The sequence below is a fragment of the Vidua chalybeata genome, chromosome Z, assembly GCF_026979565.1.
Source record: "Vidua chalybeata isolate OUT-0048 chromosome Z, bVidCha1 merged haplotype, whole genome shotgun sequence".
Taxonomy (NCBI): domain Eukaryota; kingdom Metazoa; phylum Chordata; class Aves; order Passeriformes; family Viduidae; genus Vidua; species Vidua chalybeata.
In genome coordinates this window covers 3,422,611-3,439,184 of record NC_071570.1, presented here as the reverse complement: position 1 = coordinate 3,439,184, position 16,574 = coordinate 3,422,611, and the positions used below count along the sequence as shown (strand labels likewise).

Below are 16,574 nucleotides of genomic sequence, written 5' to 3'. Positions count from 1 at the left end.
GTCCAGGCAGACTTAAAGGTGTTGTCTAGCATGCTCTCCTCACCCTCTTCTCACAGCTCCTCGCAGATCAATAGTCCTTCCTCTGTGGAGGATCAAATTCTCTGTCCCAAATTAATGCTCCTGGAAGTGGCACTCATTTCTAAGTTGATGCCAGCAGATTTTGTATGGAGTAGGATGAACAAGGCAGCTGATCCCTTGCTCTTCCTCACCTCTCAGCTGTGCTTTGTACCCTGTATTTGCTGCAGTTCAACTTGGACTTGTGCAGAGAAGGTGCTGTCATTCCTTCTTGCTATTTTCCTTTGTTGTGACTGCAGGGTGTGCAGTGCTTGGCCCAGGGAACCTTGGTTTCTTCACCATGTAAATATCAACAAGAGGGTTGGCCAAAGAACCTGGAGTGTGTTCTTGTACCTTCCACCTGATCCTACCTGTTTTCTCTGATTAAAGGACATGCATAAAACACATAGGTTTTCTGTAAACACGTGTGCAAGCTGTTTGTTTTTCAGTTGACTCTTTGGATGTTGTGAGTTGAGCTGTTTGAAATACCATCCCCACCCAGGGCACACACCATGTAGCCCTTGCCTGAATTTCATAGAATCACAGGATCCTTGCATGGTTTGGGTTGGAATGAGCCTTAAAGCTGATGCAGTTCCATCCCCTGCCATGGGCAGGGACACCTTCTCCTACACCAGATTGCTCCAAGCCCTGTCCAGCCTTGTACACTTCCAGAGATCCAAGGGAAGTCACAGCTTCTCTGGACAACCTGTGCCAGGGCCTCGCCACCCTCACAGCCAGGAATTCCTCCCCAGTATCCCATCTAGTCTTGCCCCCTGGCAGTGGAAGCCATTCCCCCTTGTCCTGTCGCTTCATGTCCTTGTCCCAAGTTCCTATCCAGCTGTCCTGGAGCCTTTTTAGGTGTGGGCAGATGCTCAAGGTCTACCTCCTCCAGACTGAACAATTACAATGCTTCAGTCCTTCCTTGCAGGTGAGATGTTCCAGAATTTTCCAGATGTTCTTGCTGACACTTTTGGCTGAAGCTACACCTGTTCCTCTGGGCAGAACCTCCTCTTTTTAACCTGAGATGTCTGAGGATGGGAGTCTCAGGGATCTGTGAGATTCTAACCTGCAAGAGAAAGTGGTGGTTAAAACCTGTCAACATGACCTGAGGAGACGCTGGTTCTTGTCCTGACCCACCACACATTGTACAGACCATTGCTCATGCTTCTAGATCTGGAGCCAGCTTGTGTTTACTAGTGATTTAAACTTCTTCAGTGTTCAAATACTTCAGTTATCAAATAACAATTCCCAACAGATTTATAGAGAGGATCCCAAAGACATGGACAGGTATTAATGTGGAGTTACAGCATCCATGTCTGCAGACCAGCAAAATAGTGTTTGTTATTCAAGAAGAAGAACTGGAAGCAACAAATTAAGAGATCTTCACAAACCTTGTTATTTCAGTAGGCAGACCTCTTTCATTTCTTGAAATCTTGACCATAGGGGAGCTTGTGGAATGTATCTTGTCCATCTTGGGCCAAAAATGCTGCTCTTGTTCTTTCCAAATGGTCCAGTCAGCCATCTGGGCAGCTTGGTCATGCCTCCCAAGGATGGGAAGGTTTTGACAAGGCAGCTGTAGGTTTTTTGTCTTTATTTCTCCCTCTCTAAAAGAAGTGTCTTTGGATATATTCTCCACAAACATGATGTCTAATGTGTCTCAAGCTGCTTCCTTCAAATCTTTCATCCTTTAAGCACTTAATAATGAGAAGCATTGTCTACTTGGAGTTGTTATGAGATGACTTGTGTCTGGAAGGGTCAATCTAAAGGGCTCTTCTGAGGCTGTCTTCCACTCCTTCTCCCCACACTTTCCCCACTCCCAGTTTTTTTTTTTTTTTGGTTTTTTTTTGTTTTTTTTGGTTAGTTTTTTTTTGGGTTTTTTTTTGTTTTTTTTTTTGTTTTTTTTTTTTTTTTTTGTTGGTTTTTTTTGTGTTTTGTTATTTTGCTTGTTTGGGGTTTTGGGGTTTTTTTTTTTTGGACCTGTAACCTCATATTTCTGTAATCTAAATGTGCAAATGCTTTGCAGTCACGGTCCAGTAGCTGGGTTAATCTCAGACCCCTGGAGTGGCAGATGGCTGATTTGTTGCTGATTCCAGTTATAAAGAATTGTGTCACCTATTATCTTTGCACAGACTGATGCTTAAAAGGATGCCTTTGACAAAATCAGTGAAAAGCAAAGAAAAGCAAAGCAAACACTCTGTGATCTGCATCACCACAGGTGAAAATGTGAAATATTTCACCTTTGTGTGAAGGGCTGGAGAGGTGGACAAAGAGGAGAGGGGAGGAAGGGGAGAGGAAGACCTCATTTTCATACCAGAAGTACCAAAGCACAGTGCAGAGCAGGTTTGCTTTAGTCACATTGTAGAATCACGAGCACTTACTCTGTTTTAAATGGTTTTGCAATGTGGTAATCCTTGGCTTCAGCTCCCTACTTTAACTCTTGCACAAACCAGGCGTGTTGGCTTCTTGTGACACCTCCCTGCTCTCTTCCCAAGCTTTTCTAGCACAGGTTGTCAGAGGAATCCATGGCATCACTCCCTGAGACCACGGCTCTTTGTGTGCCCCACAGCTGCTGGGGAAAGCTGTGGTGCTTCTGTCATGCCGACATGCTTACAGGGGACACTTGGGAGGGGAAGCTTACACATGTGTTTGGGGTAAGGGGAAGCTTGGGGGGCCTTACAGAACACTGCAGGACCAAGGGGGAACCCCACCCCCCCGGGTGCTCACAGGGCCCCAGGTGGCAAGTGATGGTGGTGGTCATACTGAAACATGTAAGGAAATCAAAAGGGCAGAGCAAAACTCTGGATGTTTGTGACCACTTTCTACACAGTCAGCCCTACAATCAAGGTTTTCTTTCTTTCTCTTTGCTTTGGGAAACACTACAGAGTCAGATGAAGAATTTGGGAAGAGAGTGTGGGTTCCCTGTGCAGAGTCCAGTGACGAAATCTGTGAACAAGGTAAGAACAAGGGGATATGGCTGTGATGACTTTTTTATTCCTTTTCTCTTTCGCAACACAATTTTGCAATGTTGGACACAAAATTTAGCTATGTGTATCACAGAAACTGATAGTCCAAGCACTAAGCAAATGAGTCTAAAACGTTAATTTGTGTTTCTTTTAATGCATGCCATTATGATGGTTTGGGTTTTAGAACAGTTTGTATCATATCCAAATGATCTATGTGTGAATAATTGTTACCAACCTCCTGACACCAGGACCTAATTAGGAAGTAAGAGCCTTAAATAGGCCATTTGCGTACTGAGCTTCCATATGTCTCCTTGCACAATTTATTTGTGCCACTCCATTGAGGTATAATGAGAATGAAACTCTTAGAACTGCTTTTGACTCTGAGGCTCTTCTCTTCATCCCCTATACAGTTATAGCCCCTATTGAGATAATATCTGTTTCCCTGGTTTTGGAAAGAAAAAGCTAAGGTACTTTTAGTCCAGATTGCTCAAGCTTCTCTGTTTCCAAGGTTTCAATGGAAATGGAGTGAAAAAACGCCAAAACAAAAAAAAAAAAAAAAAAAAAAAAAAAAAAAAACAAAAAAAAAAAAAAAAAAGGAGACTAAGAAAAATGGAATGTCGTCAAAGAAAGCAGAAATGTCAGGACAGGATGATCGTGAGGGAATACTACCTATCCTATCTACCTCACAATCCTGCTGAAAGCTGATGCCATTGTATTTCAGTAAACTTATAGATGCAAAGAAAAGATATGGATAGAAGCAATTTGAAGAGATTTTTATTAGTTTTGTTTGGCTTTCTTCCTGCTAGGATGTGAGGAAGGGGGAAAGGTTGGTGCAAGGTGGCTTGGATTTTTTCTTAGTTTTGAATATTTATCTCAGTCTGAACCAACATCCTCCCTGGGACTCCTTGTTCATGTTTAAATGCATAGTATGTTCTTCAAGTATACTTTCACAATATATTCTTTATTTCCAAACACCTCTTGCATGCATGACTTCATCTTACACTTCATGTGTCCCACTTGATACTTTTACTCCCATCATGCTTAAGTCAGAAAAACTTAAATGTATTATTAAGTGTCATTTTCTATCAGGATAAACTTCAATAAATTCTTAAGGCTTGGGTTTTCTTTTTACCCCCAAATCTGGATCTTGTTTAGTTTCCCAGAGAAAGACAACTCTACTTGCAATGATTTTGTTTATGATAATTTACTTGCATGTTCCCTTCCAGGAATTGTCATTGCCTTCCAGAAGGAAGGTTAGTGCTAGTCCCCTCGCAGTGATAATTATAATCAGACCTGTCAGCCTTCACACAGTCTACACTTATCACTTGCATTTAGAAGGATTTTTCCTGAAGCCTATTACCAGTTCTGCTTCTAAGGGAAAAACAGTCATGATTTTTTTCTCGTAATCTTTCATGGCTCTCAGCTTTGAAAGCATGGAGAGGAGCAAAATGACTGCCAGTTGCAGTTAAAGAAACTGTCTGTTGGTCCTGGTATAGAGCTCTGGAAAGCCAAAGAGTGGGCGGATAATCTGGGAAATGCTGAGGGGTTTAATTTGTTTGTGACAACACTTCAGGTGTGCTTGAAGCACAAAACAGTTTCCCAGTGGTGTTGCTCACAAGGAAGTGCCTCTGCAGACCTGCTAGACACGGGCTTCAGGTGGCAGGTGGCTCTTGGCAGTGGTGCCCTCTCTCCCTGCTGTTCTGGGCAGCGATCCCTGCCCATGTTGAGAAAATTGGAAGCAGGATGGCCAGAGAAGTGGCTGCAGTTACTGCTGGAGGCAATGACTGGCATCACATGGACCAGTGGCCATCAGTGCAACGGTGACCAAATGGGCCAAGTCATGGTGTTGAGTAGGATGTGGTTCAGTATTTTATTCATCCCAGGACACTTGAAAGTTGTCCCCCCTAGTGTTATTCCCTGGGAAACATGTTGACTTATTTATTAGATTTCCCCCTATTTTCACTCTATTATTGCTATTGATGTGCTGTTAACCCCCTATTCTTACCTTTCTGGTTTTTACTAGCATGAAGACAAAAAAATGCAAGTTTTATCATTTCATTAGACTGAGTTATGTGTCTTTTAAGTCCTTCCTCTGTTATTACCATGCTTTTTGTAATTTACTCAGAGATTTAGGCTCCCTTGATTTTGGCAGAGTCTGAGGATGGTCAGCACTTTATAGCTTTTTTAGCAAAGAGATGGTGGAAGATTTGTAACTGTTATGTTATGTGCAGTTTTATATTTACAGTGCACAGGGATATGATTTGCCTTTGTTTTATTTAAATTCACTGGGAACTAAAGATTTATTTATCAGGTGTCATTCCCTGAAGGGTGAATAATGCCATAAAGAGAAGACTTCATCTATTATACAAACAGATTTGAAGGCTTTGCTATTACGTTCCTCTGCCTGTTGAATGGAGTAAAAATGCCTTTGGCTGAACAGAGACAGAGTGATACTTAGCAGTAGCATCTTATGACCTTTTGATCAGCTGAGATCTCAAGCCATATTAGTGGACAGATTATGATGTGATGGAAAGAAGGCCAGGAATAGCCTTTTCATCATGAGATCTTTTCTGTGAATATCCTTCTTCAGTGTATTCAGATGGTTAATCACTGGGGCCAGGTCAATCATTTGGAAGCAGGGGTGTGAAATGATGCTATAGACAATCCAAATATGCTCAGGTTTGCCAAATGCAGCTGGATATTAGAGCTAATAGTCTCTTCCTAATATTCTCCTACCCTCCTGTTTCTATCAAGGCCATGGGTGACCTTGTGATTTTTTTCCATCTGTAATAACCACATTTTGGCAGAAAGAGCAACACAAAATGAACCCTGAGTCCTTGGACCACAGGGGAGCTGCAGTTGCCGAATCAAAGGAATGCACGTGGTGAATATGGATATCAGACTGTAAAGGGAAACTCACATGAAAATATCTCTGTCATTTTAGAGATAATAACAGTAGTGCTTGAATCTATTTCAGCCCTTCCAAGGAAAAAGAGAAATAATGCAGGCTTCAAAAAATGCACAGCCCTTATAGTATTTCTCATTTACAGGGCCAACCAGAGCAAAGAATGACTTTTACCTTCTCTTACCTGCCCATGCAGAATTACTCCTCAAACTTGGCTCTAGCTTTGAATTAGCCTCCTTTTCATCTTCATAGCCAAGAGGAATCTCCTTGAAAATCAAAATAAAAAATCGCTTATTCACTGCTGACTCTGCACATCAATAGCTATGCCAAAGCTTGACCCAGGTGGTGTGATCACTTTAGGAAGGAAAAGGGGCAGACACGTGGGTGTGGAATGCCTCTGGGCCTGTCTGAGCATGATTATATGCCCAGGCAGCCCATGCTGGTTATGGACTATGCAGCATCATCCTGTACATTGCTAGCACAGGGGTGTCCGAGTTGCACACATTTTTTTTTTCGCTCCTGAAGCCAAACAAGATGCTCATTTCAGTGCCAGGAGGAAGAAGAGCTGGAAGTGTGAGAATCCCAAACCATCAGTGTAGTGGGGATGATGACGCACCAGGTGTGGAGGACAATAGCTACCGCAGAGTAATGGAAAATACCTCCTTGGTAAAAATGGAGTAATGGAAAAAAACCTCCTTGAAAATAAGGAGGTTATGGAGGTGGGAGAAGTGCACAGCAGGACTCTGTCTCCTCTCATCTCCCCCAGCCTCTTCAGTCAGGTGCCTGCTGGTGAATGCACTAGATGACAGAATCATAAGGCATTAGATTCTGCTGGCATGAAGGAATCTGCCATCCTCCTGGCATTATTGCTTTGTGAGTCAGGAAGGCACTGTGAAACATCGATGCTGTGAGCCCACATGGTGCTTTTTAGCTGCTTCCTTCTTCCAGGACCACAAAGGCGTCTAAAGAGGAGCTGGGAGGTGACACCAACTCCTGACACAGGTCTGCACCTTCTTTTCCTTGGGAAAAACAGGCAAAACTGCAAAAGGTGGATGGCAGCCTTGGTTCTGTCCACAGAGAAAGTGCCATTGCTGAAATACAGCCAACCCACCAGGGTAAGAGCTCCCTCCCAAGCTCCATCTGGAAAGCATGAGTAGGTTGCTGCACAGGTGATTGTTAGAAGCATCATGAGCTAAACCGTTCAAAGGGATGTGTTCCTCTGAACAGTTGTTATAAGAGTTTCTGATGGCAGCTTTGAAACTTTTTTACTGGAAAGGCTTTGTGGTGTATGTGGTTAAGAGAGTGTAGGCATGAACTATTTCCTCTGCCTCTCTGCTCTGCCTTGAGACCCTGTGGGGTGTAGGAGGGTGCCAAGATTTGGGTGACACAGTAGCAAGATCTTCCTTCTTGGTTTGGGATTGCTTTAATCCTGCTCTATCTTCTGCCAGATGGCCTTGCCTTGATAAAATCAATTCTCCTCAAAGTAAAAGAGCTTGCATTCATCTTCTTGCAGCTCAGAGAAATCCATGAAAACAGGCTTGCTCTGTCTTTTGCAGGTCAGGACAGAAAATTGCTATGGGACATCTAATGGTATCCCAGTTGTCACGGTTTAACCCCAACAGGCCCCTCATAGTCCCTCATTCACTCGGATTCACCAGCAGGATCAGGGAGAGAATTGGAAGGGTAAAAGCTGGAAAACTCATGGGTTGAGATAAAAACAGTTTAATAGGGAAAATAAAAGCCTTGCACACCAGTAGAGCAAAAAAGGGAATTAATTCCCTTCTTTCCATGTTCAGCCACCTCCAGAGAGTCAAACCCATCACATGTAACAGTGACTTGGGAAAACAATCACCATCAGTCCAAATGTTCCCCCTTCCTCCTCCTTCCCCCACTTTATACACTGAGCATGATGTCACATGGTCTGGAACATCCCCTTGGTCACTTGGAGTCACCTGTCCTGGCTGGGTCTCCTCCTCTCAATCACCCCCATCCCCTCCCAGCCTGGCAGTGCAAAAAGCAGCAAAGGCCTTGGCTCTGTGCAAGCTCTGCTCAGCAATAACAAAAACATCTCTGTGTCATCCACCCTGTGTTCAGCACAAACTCAAAACACAGCCCTGTAACAGCCCCTGGGAAGAAAATAAACCCTGCCCCAGACAAAACCAGCACACCAATGCAGCATAGTTAGAGCATATGGCAAGTACTGGAGGTGGGATGCTTTTCTGGGGGTAAGCAATTTAAATTAGAAAAAATTGAAAATGTAGTATCAGGCAGATGTCAGTGATGTGCAATGGAATAAGGAGGACAGTGATTTGTTTATGAAGTTCATCTGTCCACGCATAGCAATTTTTTCACTTTAAATACACCACATCTGGTTTCTTGCAAAGATTCTTCGATTGCAGACAGCAGTAAACACACGTCCTATTGAGTAAGAGTGATTTCATGAACCAGCAGAAGGATTATTGTCATAACCAAATTTACAGCCATACAATTCCCTTTTTCTGGCTGGAAAGAAGTAATCTTGATCAGGAAAAAAAATATGTCATAACAATAACTTAAGCAAGTTAAACAGTATCTGGGGACGTTCACGGGAATGTAACTGGGTATACTCAAAGTCCTAAACCAGCTCTCAGGACACTTTTGGTCCAACTAGCAAGCTCCTAAATCATCCTTAAGCATGGATCAGGGTTCATCCCTGTGTGCTGTTTGCATTTAGCTGCTGGGCTAGGAAAGTTAAGACACGGTTGTGAGCAGAGGTACAAACCTCTCTGTGCCAGTTGGCCTCCACGCCTGGGAATATTTCTGGGCACATTTAATTACTACTGGCTGAAGAGGCTCAGGCCCAACTGAGAAACTGGACTCCTTCACTCTAAACTCCGTTTGTCAACAGTGGGAAAGGGGAGCCACCAGCAGAAGCTGATTCAGCCTCCCTTGATCCTGACCTGTCCAAATTGTAGACAGTTGCTAAGGCAGCAGAGCCTGCAGGGTTTAACATGCTGATAGCAGAGGAAAGGCTATATTATCCCCCAAAAGGCAATGCATAGTACATTTCTGGCATATTTATTAGTCACCTCCCCAGCCTCTTCAAGCTCATGTAAAAAGATTATTAAGTTATTGAGGTGCTCTTTTTTGCAACAGGGAATGTCACCCATTATTTTTAATTTTTTCTCTCTTACCATGAGAGGGTTCCTTTTTCAATAAGTTTCAACCATAAAATAGGTGTTCTGTATAATTTACTTTCAACAGTTTGATAGTTAAATGTGTCCCTAGGAGACAATTATAGACTTATACATAACAAAGAAGCTTATGAAAAGGTACAGCATTATGTCTTTAAAATGTAGGTAAAGCCTTTGTTTGATATAGAAAGTTTTATTTTGAGTTCATCCTATCAAAATATATTTACACACATATATAGATACAGGTATTTATTTTTTCTCACTGAGTTAAAAACCTCATTGAAAAGAAATAATTCTGGCTCAGCTCCTGCAAACACAGTATAATGCTTCATTATCTTTTCTTTCATTGAAATCTTCTCATGCACAAGGTCATCTAATTTAATACTTGTTTAAACATATAAAACAAAACATTTTCCCTTCAAGATTACCTCAAGTGTTTGGTCACAGCAGGGATGAAATTATTGATTGTATTTGGCATATATTTGGAAACATGACCTTAATCTGCAGGTTTCAGGGGAAAGAGGTATTTTCTCCAGGTACTGCAGTGAGTCAGATAAGTAAATTATACTTTTGACATGTTAAAGATGTTCCATTTTAGACAAAGGAAGTGATATCCCAGTTGTGTCACTGAAACTCAATGTCCTGTGTTGCTTGTTAACAGCTGCACATTTGTTGTTTCAGTGTCCCAGTTTGCTCTCAAGTATAAATGAACTGCTACATGCCAAATAATCAATAGTTCTGCCAGCTCTGGAAATATAATATTGCTATTAATATTGATCTACACAACAGAAATCAAGGCATCACATTTTGCAGGCATTACTTGCCAGCACCCTGTGTTTTACCTGCAGAGTAACTGCTTGAAAATCACTATTCCCCAGGGAATAATGTTTTATTCTCACCCTCATTCCCTGTGTCATAATGAACACAAATATAAACACAAGGGGATTGGGGCACAGGTGACCAACAGATAGGGTGCATATATATTTATTTCAGCCTTCTGTGGTTTCTTGGTGCAGCAAACCAGATGCAGAGAGCACCAATGAAAACAATCTGCATCAATCCTGGTGTCCATCTCTATGGCACAGCTGACAGCCTGGCTGGCCAAAATAATCAGTGTCCTGCATCTTAGAATGCTTTATAGTGCCTTAAGGGGCTTCAGGACAGCTGGAGAGGGACTTTGGACAAGGGCCTGGAGTGACAGGACAAGGGGGAATGGCTTCCCACTTGGGATAGGGATAGATGGGATATTGGGAAGGAATTCTTGGCTTTGAGGGTGGTGAGGCCCTGGCACAGATTGCGCAGAGAAGCTGTGGCTGCCCCACCCCTGGAAGTGCTCCCAGGTTAGATGTGGCTTAGAGCAGCCTGATCTAGTGGGAGGTTTCCCTGCCCATGTCAAAGGGGCTGGACTAAATGATCTTTAAGGTCCCTTTCAACTCAAACCATTCTGCTGTGCTGTGGGAAGGGTGAGATGGTCCATGGATGGCTGGCCTGAGGCCTCTGGCAGCCCTCTCCATGCACTGGGAGCACAATCAGTAGTGAAAGCTCCTATGATTTTCTTGCAGAAGTGATTTCAGATTCAGGTTCTCAGGTGGGGAAAAAAAGGTCCTGCAACACTGAGTATTGCTGGCAGCACCAAGAGCATCTGTTCCTTGTTCTCCTGTCCCCTCCGAGCTGCCAGGTTGCCTTGGGAGGGAGAAAATGTGGTGCTCCTCATTCCCACGTGTGTTCACACACACCTCTGTGAGTTTGGTGGGTTTTGTCATATCTGTAATGACTTTGCAATGAAGCTGTGAATGAAAGTTTGGCAGACTGGTTTTACAATTGTCAGCCTTCCCAGAAGCAGCCCAGAATTTCATTAACTGAGGTATAGGCATGATTTCTTATAAGCTCTTTTCAGATTTTACTAGATCCAGATAAATTAAATCTATTTTATCTATGTGGTACCAAAATTAGTTATCACTGATGTCTTCGTAAAGGAATGCTCTAGTTCTGGTCCCTTATGTTTGAGCAGCAGCTGCACTAGATGGTGCTCCCATTTTTTAATAAGTGCCTGTCGTTCAATAAGAATGATGGGAAATAAGAAAGCTGGATATGAGTAAAGCATAATCTTGGTGAGGATAAGTGGGTGAAGTAGGAAATTTGAGAGGGAATGGTCACACCATGATACCATGGCTGGGTAAAGGTGCAGGACATTGGTGGAAGTGTAGAAGTAGGAGGCTCAGATGGGTGGAAGGAATCCATGAGAAGCCCAGACAGGATAAGGGAGGAAAAAATAAATTTTTCCTTTCACACAACTTAGGAAGAGGGCATCAGAAGAAATTGTACCCTCTGCAATGCCTTGCTCCTCTCCTTGAGATGGTGGCCTGATCATGATTCAGTGTCATCATGACCCGCTGTGCTACCAGCTCAGTTCTCTCTCCTAGGTGACCTTTACCCACATCGTCCCCTGGCTCACAAGGAGCAAATTTATCAGCCTTATCCTTCATCAGAGAACTTCAGCTTATCTCCTGCATAAAAAACCATTTAGCACCTGTGAGATGAAGCTCAAGACAACATCTTGAGAAGTCTACATGAGGAATGAGATTTGTGTTATCTCTTACTGGGGGCAATCAAGGTCAGGATTGAAGAGCAGTCAGAGTTGCAGGGAAAATGAATGCAAGGCTCTTTATCTACTGGCAATTCCTAAGACCCGACTTCATATCAAAGATTACACTTCTGCAGTCTTTCTGAGGCAAAAAAGCTAAAACTCAGACAATCAGCCAGGAGCAGGTATGACTTAGGGTTGCTTCCATGGAAGAACATGGAGGTAGGGCTGAAGTTGTCCTCAGCTGTAGCTGTGTAGTGCCAGCAAAAAGAGGTGGTGCCACGGTTACAATCTTTCAAAACATTTCTCCCTCCACCAGTATCACTTCTCTGTACAGCCTCAGCAGCTTACTTCAGATGTGACTGAAACCACAATTTATGTCATTATATTTTTTGCTGCATTGGATAGTGAGTGTATGGCCATTTCTTCCCTTATCTCTTCTTTAAGATAAAATGCCCCAAAATGCCATCATTGAAGTTCCGAGGTCATCGATGACTTTGAAATCCTCTCTGATCGCCTCAGATCAAACTCAAATTAAATAAAACATCCATGAGGGAGTCAAGGGGTCAAGATACCAAAATAACGTGTCCAAAGCAAGCAGCTTGGTGGTTTCAGAGTGTTTCTGGCAGCCATCTGCTTGTTTGAATTTGAGGATATGACGCTTTTAGAAGTCAGAGAAAAAAACACTCAGACCCACAGTCTTCTGATATTTTACTTGATAACAGGATTCTCTTTTTTGTGCCTGTTTTCTTGCAGCCTCAAGAATGTCCTGTTTTGCAATCATGCTGTCAGCAGGTGTCTGTAGTGCTGATATACCAGGATGTGTAATTATCCTACTTAAAAAAAGTAAAAATCCTTCTGAAGCCTTGAAACATTTTTTCCTCACTCCTCTTCATGAATGAGCAACAGAATGGACATTGTTAATAAAACTCAATAGTCGCTCATTTATTTACATGGTTAATGATTGTCCCTTTTTAGCTAAAAAGATACAGTTTTTATCATTCTACTCCTATTTCAAGTCTGTGGTCTCAGCCTTGTCCTGTGTAACAAAGAAAATGATCCTTTTATGGATGGTGTTAACTGAGACACCAGTGACAAAACCACATTTAAGAGCTAAATTCCCCTTTTATTCTCAAAGGTGATCAGGATCAAAGCACCAAGAGTCCAAAGCTGAAGAGAGAAACTTGAACTCCCGGTGTATCCTTCCTGTGAACAAATAAAGACATTATAGATTCCCTTGTGCCAGTGTGACCCTTTTAATCAGCAGTATGGCAGTAACAGTTATGAAGATGATATTGTGGCCATCCATAAAATCCCTGTCATGGCCAGAGCATCATAAAGCAAACATATTATTGTTCTCGGCCCAAAGTGTGTGTGACAATAAAAGGTGAAGATAGAGTTAAGAACCCTGCAGAGGCAGGCAGGAGTGGGAAAAGGCTCTGCCAGGACCCATTGGTACAGCCAGCTGTGGCCAGCTGTTGCTAGGTTTGGGTGCATCTCACTGGGAGAGGTTTGCAACAGGACTGTGGGCAAGGCTGGTGTAATGAGAGCCTTTTTCTTGCAGGAGTGACAGCCTTGAGGAGGAGATGAAGGTGTAAGAGCAGAAGATGTTTACTCTCTTACTTGGCACTTGCTTAGGGAAAACATTCTTTCTCGATTTAAAAAAAAAAAAAAAACAAAACTAAAATGAATAAGGCATTCATAAACTAATGAAAGCTTCATTTTCATCTGTTATAATGAACTTCATTAAATTCTGGACATTCACCACATTACAATGTTTATCTGCAAAGCAGTATTTCCTCATGCCTGCTGAAAAGGAACATCAGGAGTACCTCAGCAAATTCAACCTACTTCTGGCATCTGGTGTCAGGATTTCAATGGCACACACATTACCTTGTTTTTCTGTACACCTTTATTTTGCTTTAAATGACAATATTTAGTTTTGAAGCTATGCTTTTCACTTATAAATTTCAGTATCTCAGTAAGCAGGGCATAACATTTCTCCTGTTTCAGAAAACAGGAAAAAAAAAAAAAAAAACGGAGTGAGGTGATTCAGTTGTGGCCACAGAGCAGAATAGACCATGATTTTCTAAATCCCAGGAGTACATTGCATTTCCTACAGGAAGATTTACCCATGAGTAGGCAGTGTCACCCAGGATGTGAGCCAAAGGCTTGCTCCAAACTTTGATGAAGAGAATGGACATGTCTCCTTTGGTTTCTTGTGGTGCTGGATTGCTCATCTCCAGACTCTTTTTCACAGTCAGGAATTCTGAAGCAGTAACTGGAGGGAAAAATATTCAGCTTGGTAGATGAAGTAAATAACATGAGGCTGCCTGTGTTTTCCATCCATTTTTGTCACTGGCCATTGTCAGTCAGCCCTTTCTAGTGGGATTTTCTGTAAGTCCTGTTTGGCATAGAGAAGCAAACAGCTGACCTCCTCTGTGCTTCCTGTTTGTTTTCTTATGGTCTCAAATCTGCTTCTAGGGCAGCTTGGGTTCAATCTTCTGCTGAGGCTCTGTAGGACTTGCCAGGTCCTGTGTTGGTGTCTGTCAGCAGCAGCCACCTGGAAGGCCCAGAGTCATGGGGGCAAAACTGGAAGTCCCTGCAAAATCTAACTGTGGCACTAGGTCACACATAATTAGACAATTTGTTTTGCAGGGGGAAAGCACCTGCTTTTTTAAAATGGTCCAGTTCTTCAACTCTGTGCTTTTGGGGGCATCCTGAAAGTCCTGGGGCAGGAATTTAATCCTGAAGCCATCCTTCCGGGCTCTGAGTTGTGAACCCGTGGCATTCCCAAATTGGTTTGCCGTATTACAGGTGGCCTTACTTCAGGCTTTGAGGAGCCACACTTTGGTACAACCACATTTGCTGTTGAAGGGCTCTTGTGTCCCTTCAAATCCTCTGGCTTGTTCTTTGCTATCACATGCCACATCATTTTGAAGTGAGGGCTCTTTTCTTTTCAGGAAAAACAGGAAAATTGGTGTCAAGCAGCTTCCAAAATCTCTGGGAGCTGTGCTGCCAAATGTCCTCTCCCTTTGGCACTGGGAGTCTCCCAGCATGGCACTGCTTTTGATTTACAATGAAAGGAGATGTGACAAATGAGCCTCTCTGGTCTCCCTTCTCCTTGGAAAAGAGCTGTAAACCTGAATGGGTTATATCCTTGGTGAACAAATCAACCGAGTTCAGAAATATTCCCTCTGCTTCCAGAGAGAGCTCAGAAATAACTCCCTGGTAACTGAGGAACCATCCCCCCACAGGGCTGAAGAGCCACTCCCACCATGGCATTTTCCACAAAGGCAGCCTGTGGTCATGCAGCTCTCAACACACTCATGGAGAAAAGGAGGGAAGTGGGCAATAACATCCTTCCTCCCCAGCCTTGTCCACCCTACAGACACATTTTCTGGCCAAGTTATTCCTAGACTTAGTTGTCCTCTAATGGGCAGATCAATTGGCCAAGATTAGGCCTGGGGAGTGGAGGAATCTGTGACTCAGCACCAAGCCAAGCTACTTTTTCTCATGAAAATTTAAAAAAGCACCATTCCCAAGTTTCATATACCTTGAGATCCTGGCTGCTGCCTACAGGTTAATGATTTTGTGAGGCTTTTATGAAACACTGGGGAAAACTAGGATGCCTCTGGCTGACCTGCAGGGAAGAGCTGGTTTTCTGGACAATGTTTCATAGGATGAGTACAGTTTGGCAAGAGAGTCTAGCAAGTGAAGGAGAAGAGCCTTTTGAGCACAGACACTCATCCATTATTGACATCTTACTGCCATTCCTGGCACTGTTCAAGGCTGGGGTAGATGGAGCTCTGACCAGCCTGATCTAATGGAAGGTGCCCCTGCCCATGGCAGAAGGGTAGAAATGAGATGGCCATGAAGGTCTCCTCCAACAAAAACCATCCTGGGATTCCATGAAATGGTGTGATTAATAGGCCAGAGGGAGCTCACAGGAGCATTGCTGTGTGACAGGAAAAACAACTTTACCTATATTGTGACTAAAGCACCAAACCCACCCTTTGCTGACATCAACACACACAGTTTTTACCCCTGCATTTAACTCACAGTGTCTTAAGTGCTACAAGCACAGGACTATTTGGTAGTGCCAGAGTTGAACTGGGGTAACAGAAAGATTGAAATTATTTAGGTGAGACCCATTCTAGTCCATATTTCCCTTGCCTTGCTTGGTTTGTGCAAAACTTCATTCCTTGTCTCATAGCTGACAGACAGAGCCAGGGAGGCACATCCAAAAGTTTCTGTCTGCAGTTACAGGCTTGATACACTCCAGAAGGACAAAAAGAGCAATCATCTAGATGTGAACTGAGCCAATTAAATGTCTGAGCTGTGTTTTGAAAGCGAACATGGGCGGCATCAGAAATTTTCCATCAGCTGTAATAACACAAATTACTTTGCCAGTTGCTGATTCCACTGTGATTTGTTTAGTGCAGTCATGCTTCAGCTTCTTGCCTGGGCTGATACACTTTGTTTATGCTGACTCCTCATTTGCAGAGCTCTTCTGTCTTTTTTCCCCTGATGTTTTCTCTTTTCCTTGGGCCCATCTCAGAGCACAGAATAATCCTCTTCCCTCTGCCCCTTCCAGATGGGGCAGAGTATCCTAAAATGATGACAAGTTTCTTGGGAGCAAGAAATGCTGCTTTTGTTCCCAACTACTTTGTAGATGCAGAGATCATCCTCTCATTCTCCTCCTGGCATTGAACTGAGAAAGCAAAAGGCCCTCCCAAGTAGTCAAGGAGCTTCTCAAGGAGTGAGCTGTTGGGATTGGATGGTGATGGTGGCTCTGGAGATGATTGCTTGTATCTCAGGGATAGAAAGGTGCCTCTCCTTGTGACAAAGGCATACATGTGCACATTCCCTGGAAAGTTAGCTGGAGTTTTTAA

General features: G+C 43.1%; 1 protein-coding gene across 2 annotated transcripts in view; it reads left to right on the top strand.

Annotated features, from left to right (window-relative positions):
• The window catches only part of SETBP1 (SET binding protein 1), a 266,550-nt gene that overhangs the window by 118,464 nt on the left and 131,512 nt on the right, over positions 1-16,574 (top strand). For both annotated transcript variants that reach the window (XM_053969032.1, XM_053969033.1), the window contains exon 4: positions 2,937-3,008. In XM_053969032.1, coding sequence (XP_053825007.1) covers positions 2,937-3,008 — 72 coding nt within the window. The remainder of the gene's footprint in view (positions 1-2,936; positions 3,009-16,574) is intronic.